The sequence below is a fragment of the Cibotium barometz genome, chromosome 39 (genome assembly GCF_041138505.1).
Source record: "Cibotium barometz isolate CiBa-2024 chromosome 39, ASM4113850v1, whole genome shotgun sequence".
Taxonomy (NCBI): Eukaryota; Viridiplantae; Streptophyta; class Polypodiopsida; order Cyatheales; family Cibotiaceae; genus Cibotium; species Cibotium barometz.
The window spans coordinates 39,534,595-39,542,733 of NC_141084.1; the positions used below are offsets into that span (position 1 = coordinate 39,534,595).

At 43.9% G+C, this 8,139-nt stretch overlaps 1 protein-coding gene across 1 annotated transcript; it reads right to left on the reverse strand.

The window, feature by feature from the left end:
- Positions 1–873: 873 nt before the first annotated feature.
- LOC147616081 (pentatricopeptide repeat-containing protein At2g03380, mitochondrial-like) lies at positions 874–4,467 on the reverse strand. The gene has a single exon (XM_086778719.1). It carries the CDS (start codon positions 4,058–4,060, stop codon positions 1,208–1,210), a length of 2,853 nt encoding a protein of 950 aa, XP_086634845.1. The 5' UTR covers positions 4,061–4,467; the 3' UTR covers positions 874–1,207.
- Positions 4,468–8,139: the final 3,672 nt, after the last annotated feature.

An 8,139-nucleotide genomic window follows, 5' to 3' on the forward strand; every position in this document is an offset into this window, starting at 1 on the left:
TCATCTCATGACTTGACATGTGAACTATCACAGGACTTGACTTGTGCATAGGTTTAGGTAGAATTGAAGGAGAGAAGGGAAAGCCTACATAAGAGCATATTTCAATTTGAACGACATGACACAATGATGTGGAACTTAGTAATATGGAATGGAACTTGAGTTAACAAGTAAAGCATCAACCATGCGGGAGGGGGCCGGGGGACAGCAGCATGGTGGATAAGGTAGTGCCCTTTCTCCTCCTGGATGCGGGTTTCATTTTGCCCCACCCCTTGCCCTCACTCCACAAAGGAGACCTACAAAGTAGAAAAACTAAGGTTAGAACCAAAAAATCCCATGCAAAATGTAGGGTTGTGGTAGGGCTTAGCACTTGCATCAATCTTCATAAAATGAGTGTTCCACCACATCCTATGAATATCAACAGATCATTGGGAAACTGTCTAGCTTGTACATGCCCCCAAAGAAATTGAGGATGGCAGTTAATGCCTCGTAAACTACGTCTCATGAGGGGAAAAAAACTGGAATTGAGCTTAAGATATAAAGATGAAATTTATGAGTAGAGCTTAGATAGGTCACCATATTTGCCAAGCTGATACAGAGGAACCGTACCTTTTATTACAAATGGCACAATCACCTCAACCTTGTTTAATTTGCAGACCATTGGACCCAATCAACTCCTGAATGCAGTGCTAATAAACATTCTAATTCCAAACATTTCAGTGGAGTGTAAAAACATTTTTTGTGCAAAGTCTTATAATGCTTCTCAAGAGTTGAGTGCATAAATTTGATGTCCATCATCAAATCAATACTAAATGAATTTTCTCTTAGTCTCAGATGTATCAAAATGGACTCAAATAGTAGAGGACACCCTATATCTTCTTGCATTCAGATTTGATGTGTCAAATTAAAAGATAAATATGCATTACTTTCGTAGTATCCTAACATCAATCTCTCTCTACCTAATCTTTAGGTGTCTCCACAAACACACTTTATTTCATGGAAACAGTGAATGCAGTTAGCATCCTTGATTTGAATAATTCCCTCTTCTATCTTTGGTATATATGCCACACAATGTACAAACCTGCATGTTTTTGACAAGACGTACGGGTGTTCTCTTGGGTGTATTGATCAAGGCACTTGCAAGAGCCGACTTCTCACTATGTCCACATAACACTTCTATCCTTCCATCATCAGGTATGTCCTGCGACACCTAATACAAACCTCGGGCACACCCTCGCTCCTGCATTTTGAAGCAGAAATCTTCTGCATAAATTTTGCTTGGAGGGTGTTTTTTATCCACAACCGAAAGCGAATGCATAATCCCACCAGCATCAGTCCACCACCAACATCCCAACGTCTTCTGAGCTTGTTTCTTCACTCTCATCACCTCCACCTGCTTTGCATCCTCATGCATGCCAGCATCTGCATAGATGTTAAACATACAAACATAAGCTGAAGCTTCCTTTTCATCCAAACGTACTGCCTGTTCAAAGGCGTGCCTTCCAAGCTCCACATTGCCCCATTTTCGACAAGCACCCAATACAGTAAGCCACATCATAATATTGGGATGGGATGGTGTTTTCTTCATCATTGCTACTGCCTTGTCTAATTGGCCCGCTCGGGCAAGAAGATCAACCATGCAAATGTGGTGCTCTAGAGTTGGAGTGATGCCATAGTCTTCAACCATGGCCTCAAAGTATGTCTGGCCCTTATCTACCAGACCTGCATGACTGCAAGCATTAAGAACACTAACGAATGTGACTGGATTTGGCATAATGCCTTCTCCTCTCATTCTGTCAAAGATATGGAGAACATTTGCAACTTCTCCAAGCTGCGCATATCCTGTGATCAGTGCAGTCCATGAGACTACATTCCGAACTGGGAGCATGTCAAACACCTGTTGGGCTTTGGCTAGCATGCCACATTTGGCATACATATCAACCAACGCATTGCCAACAAGTTGGTTTGTTTTCAATAACCCATCTCGTTCAATGTTAGCATGTATTTCTCTGCCCTTCTCCGTAGCTCCTATGCTGCCACAGGCTTTCAAGCTGCAAGCGAGTGTGACAGCATTTGGAGAGACACCCTGGAGTTGCATCTGTTCAAAACAGGTCAGTGCTTCTTCACCACAATCCTCCTGCACATATCCAGAAATCAGTGCATTCCACGAGACTACATCACGAACTGGGAGCTTGTCAAACACTTCCTGTGCCTTTGCTAGCATGCCAAATTTGAAATACATATCAACCAATACATTTCCAACAATTTGGTTTGTTTTTAACAACCCTTTTTTATCAATATCAGCATGTATTTCTTTCCCCTTGTCTATGGCTCCAACGATCCCACAAGCTTTCAAGCTACAAGCAAATGTCACATTGTTTGGAGAGACACCTTGAAGTCGCATCTCTTCAAAACAGTTCAGTGCTTCCTTGCCACACTCATATTGCACATATCCTGCAATCAGTGCATTCCATGAGACTGTGTTTCGAACTGGAAGCATGCCAAACACTTCCTGTGCTTTTGCAAGTGAGCCACATTTGACATACATATCAACCAATGCATTGCCAACAAGTTGGTTTGTTTTCAACAACCCTTTTTGTTCAAGGTCAGCATGTATTTCTCTGCCCTTGACAATGGCTCCAATGCTGCCACAGGCTTTCAAGCTGCAAGCAAATGTGACAGCATTCGGAGAGACACCCTGGAGTTGCATTTTTTCAAAACAGTGCAGTGCTTCCTTGCCACGTTCATGTTGCACATATCCTGCAATCAGTGCCGACCATGAGACTACATCATGATCCGCAAGCTTGTCAAACACTTCCTGGGCTTTTGCTAGCATGCCGCATTTGGCATACATATCGACCAATGCATTGCCAACAATTTGGTCTGTTTTCAACAATCCTTTTCCTTCAATGTCAGCATGTATTTCTTTGCCCTTGTCTATGGCTCCAATGCTGCCACAGGCTTTCAAGCTGCAAGCAAATGTCACAGCATCTGGAGAGACACCTTCAAGTTGCATCTGTTCAAAACAATCCAGTGCTTCCTTGCCATGCTGGTGTTGTACATATCCTGCAATCAGTGCATTCCATGAGACTGTGTTTCGAGCCGGAAGCATGCGAAACACTTCTTGCGCTATTTCAAGTGAGCCGCATTTGGCATACATATCAACCAATGCGTTTCCCACAAGTTGGTTTGTTTTCAACAACCCTTTTTTGACAATCTCAGCATGTATTTCTCTGCCCTTGTGTGTGGCTCCAATGCTGCCACAAGCTTTCAAGCTGCAAGTGAATGTGACAGCATTTGGAGAGATACCCTGAAGTTGCATCTGTTCAAAACAGTTCAGTGCTTCCTCACCATGCTCGTGTTGTACATATCCTGCAATCAAAGCATTCCATAAGACAGCATCATGAATTGGAAGCTTGTTAAACACTTCCTGTGCTTTTGATAGCATGCCATATTTGGCATACATATCAACCAAGGCAGTGCCAACAAAAAGATTGCCTTCCAACAATCCGTTTTTAACAATCTGCACATGTATTTTGCAGCCCATTTCTACATCTTTCAGCTTAGCACAGGCTTTCAATAAGGCAACATAGGTATATGCACTCGGATGTAGAGACTCCTCTTGCATTTTCTGGTACAGGTTGAGAGCATGCCTTGACTCCCCTCCTTTGATGTAACCATTGATTAGAAAATCCCAAGAACATTCACTCTTGGACACCAACCTGTCGAAAACCTTTTGAGCATTGCACAGGATTCCAACTTCCACCAACATGGAGACTAGGTAGTTCCCAAGTGATGTATGAGCTTCCAGCCCACTTTTGCACATGTACGCATGCAAGCGGAGAGCCAGGTTTCTCTCTTTTATGCACATGCGTGTGATGTCTACAAGGTTCCCAATCGAAGGCTGGGGAAGCATCGCTTCTTCCAGAGAAACGAGTGCATCCTCTAAGCTAAGCGTCTCCCCAACACCATCACCGCCCCTGCTGCTGTTGTTGCTGTTGATGTAGTTGTTCTGCTCTCGCAGCAGTCCTTTGGGCATCTCCTCTTCCGTTCTCTCAAGCATGTCTTTGAACCAGCTTGGATTGTGTTGTGGATGATACAGCCTCGATCCAAACAACTACTCTTCCTTCTTTTCTCTTTCGTTTGTCCCCTCAATTGGGAAGAATCTGAAGAGTAATCCTTCCATGGGCGTGCTGTTGAGCTACCTGCTGAGGAAAAAAAAAAACCACAAACAAACAAACAACGATATGTCGGTGATCGTCGCCGTTCCATCTTTACATGTCGGGAGAGCTGCATAGCTAATAAGCAAAACCCTTATTTTACAATCCCTGCCCACGGACACGAATGGCACGAATATAGTGATAACCTAGATCATCACTATTATCTCATGCTCAATGTCCTTCTCGAGTCATTTTTGTGTAAAGGTAAAGATAGAGGGAAAATCCCTTTAAAAAATGGGAAGAAATCTCCCCGCCAATTCCAAAGCCTCAAACCAGCCCAGCACCACGTGCACCCACTCTTGACATATTGAATCTTCTCCTTTTCTAGGCCTACAGCCATCGGAGATCTCGGCTGGAATCCATACATTAACATGAATGGTGTAAATCCAGTCTCGCTGCATGTTTGGAGCTGCTATAGGCAAACTCTAATAAGGGCAAGTACTCTTCCCAATTAGATTGCTCCTTACTAACATAAGAACGCAACATATCCTCTAGAATTTGGTTAACTCTTTCAGTTTGACCATCAGACTCTGGATGATCTGCCGTACTCATACTTAGAGTAGTATCCAACTTTTTGAAGACTTCCCTCCAAAAATGACTGTTGAACTTTCTATCTCTATCCGACACTATATCTGTGGGCAAGCCATATAGCTTGTAGAGATGTTCAATAAAGAGTTTTGCCAACTCTGGCGTTTTAACAGTTTTCTTCGTGGTGGCAATAAACTTTGCCATTTTAGTTAACCTGTCCACTACCACCCACACCGAGTCATTCCCTCGACTCGTCTTGGGTAAACCGGTAATGAAATCCATGGAAATGCTTTCCCATTTTCCTTGAGGAATCTCCAGCGCGAATGGAGTAGTCCTCCAACCTAAAGACGTTCATGTATATTGACCTCGCACTTATTGCATTTCAGCACATAAGTCTGGACGTCCTTAAACAAACTAGGCCAATAAAATTATCTTTTTACTAGTGCATAGGTCTTCTGAATCCCAGGATAACCCGCACTTGGATTATCATGACTTTCTTTAAGAATTTGGGCCCGAAAGTCACCAATAGTAGTTGGTACACATATTCTACCCTTGTACAGTAAGTACCCGTCGTCAATGGAGTAATTTTTTTACAGAGCATCTCCACACAGTTAGATGCACTGACAGCCGCCTCGGCTAGTACTCCGACTCCTCGTGGTAGCCGAGCTCCTGCGGCACGGGTGAGCGTAGCCTCGCCAATGGTTGCAGGAGTATAGGTCGATGCGCCTGCGGGGCCGTCCGTAGCGACAGCTTCGTCATTATTAAAAGACTTAAAGCCGCCTAGTTTTGGTGGCGAGGAGAAGGAGAGAAACAAGGACTCGGTCAATATGTTTCTAGCGAAGTGGTCAGATTTGCACGCGCTGCGACAGCAGCCTAGCCGTATACAGCCCGTAGAGGCTAGCCTCTCATTAAAACCGGCAAAGCGTACAAGTGGTGGATGAGTTTGACAACTCGTCCTGCCACTTGGACGGAGTTTGAAACGATGTTTCGAAAAGAATTTTTGCGTGTTAATGAGGCAGAGAGAAGCTGGGAGTTATGGGACAAGTGCTCGATGGAGAACAAATCCCTAACTCAGTACATCTCAGACTATAGGGAGATAGTACTCAAGCTAAAGGGAATCGATGCATTCCAGACATTGCGAGGCTTTAAGAGAGGCCTCAAAGATGATTACCTTGAGTACGTAGAGCCCTTGCAGCCTAATGACTTAGTAGAGGCAATTAAGAATGTGCAGATATTTGATGACATCAAGCGCCGTAGTGCACGTGGTGGTTCTAGCAGGGCCGAGGGTAGTGAAAAGAGGAGATCAGGCCTTAAAAGAAAAGGGTTCCGGAGAGATAAACAAGGGGATAGGACGGACCAGGAAGGACAGGGTGGTCATTGGTCTAAAAAACCGCGACCATCCAAGAAGAAAAGAGACAGTGAAATCCAAAAGAAAGAGCAGTATATTAAAGCGCAAAAGGAAAATTGCTGCTTTAATTGCAATGAAGTAGGGCACACGAAGGCTGAGTGTCCAAAGCCTAAAGCCAGCAAGAGTGGCAACGAGCCCAAAAAAGATGGTAAATCTTCTAGGTAGTTGCATACAGTGCAGAGACTCCCTCTCAGTTCCGCAAAGTTCAGAGAGGTGACAGTGTGTTATTGTGATGAGCATCACGCTTGTTCAGTGACACCAGCGATGTGGCAGCCTATTGTAGGTCCGTATGACATGGTGCGCATGTATGGCACCATAGGTGGCCGTAGAGTCACAGTTTTTATTGATGATGGAGCTAGCCACAACTTCTTGAACTACTCGTTAGTCAAGAAGTTGGGGTTGACTGAGACCCAAAGTGATCATGAGTATACTGTTGGCCTAGCCAACGGATATGACAAAAAGGTATGGAATACCATAGTATTGGGGGTCCCATTATCTATGCAGGACTACGAGGCTCCGCTTGACTTTCAAGTCATGCACTTAGCCAGAGCAGACGTATATCTAGGCAGGGAGTGGCTGTATGGCTTGGGCCCTAGTCTAGCTCGGAATTACTTACATAATACGCTATGTCTTGAGCATGGAGGTAGAGTCATTACCCTGCAGGGCGACCGTACTGTCCCCGCCACACCACTTATTTCCTCCATGGAGCTGTGTATAGCGGTCCGCAGAGACCAGATAGCAAAGGTATATGCTTGTTACCCTCTTTTGAATTCTGTTTCCGTAGATGAAACGATAAATGATGTTTGCGTAGACAAACAAGGAAAACAAGATAGCCTTGGACGAGACCCACTGTTTGAAAACCCTGTTTGGCATGCATTAGATTCAAACAAGAAAAAATCCAAGGTGAATGAGACATTAAAGAAAAAGTATGTAGATACTTTAATGAATTTATTAAAGAAATTTCAGGATGTTTTTCCTGATGATTTGCCAGATGGTTTACCACCATCTAGAGAAGTAGACCATGGCATCGAAGTTATGCCAGGATCAAAACCTATAAGCAAACCTGCTTATAGATTAAGCCACTCCGAGGCACAGGAGTTGGAAAAACAATTGACGGCAGAATATTTGAACAAAGGCTTTATTCAGCCTAGTTCAAGTCCGTGGGCATCCCCTATTCTTCTGGTAAAGAAGAAAGACGGATCTATGCGGATGTGCATAGTGCATAGACTATAGGACTCTTAATCAGATAACGATTAAGAACAAGTATCCAATGCCACGCATGGATGAGTTGTTTGATCAACTCTATGGATCTAGATACTTTACAAAAATAGACCTAAGATCTGGGTATCATCAGGTTAGAATAAAAGCAGAAGATGTTGCGAAGACAGCATTTAGGACCCGTTTCGGGCATTTTGAGTTTTTGGTTATGCCATTCGGGCTAACCAATGCTCCAGCGACGTTTATGACGCTGATGGACAGCATTTTACGTCCATATCTAGGAAAATTCGTAGTAGTTTTCCTAGATGATATTCTTGTGTACAGTAAGATACAGAAAGAACACATAGAGCATTTGCGTCTAGTGTTCGAGTTGTTGTTGCGACGAGAGCACAAACTATTTGCAAAGAAGAGCAAATGTGAATTTTTTGAAACAGAAATCCACTACCTTGGCCATATTATATCCGCCGATGGTACGCAGATGGAGCTAGAAAAAGTAGAGGCTATTCTTAAATGGCCAGCGCCGAAGAATCTCGAGGAACTACAGATTTTGCATCGTGACTAAATCAGCCTGGACTTTACCCATATTGTTCAGTTTGGCATTAAGATATTTAAATAGTCCACTAGAGAGCTCCGTCTCTGCCAGGACATCAGAGCAGGGTCCAATAGGTCATAATCATCGTCGTACTCCAAGAGGTCCTCCTCGATCCCCTCGACGGCGACGTCGGTGTTCATGTCCTCTGGCTCATTGGCCAAAAAGGGGGTCATCTG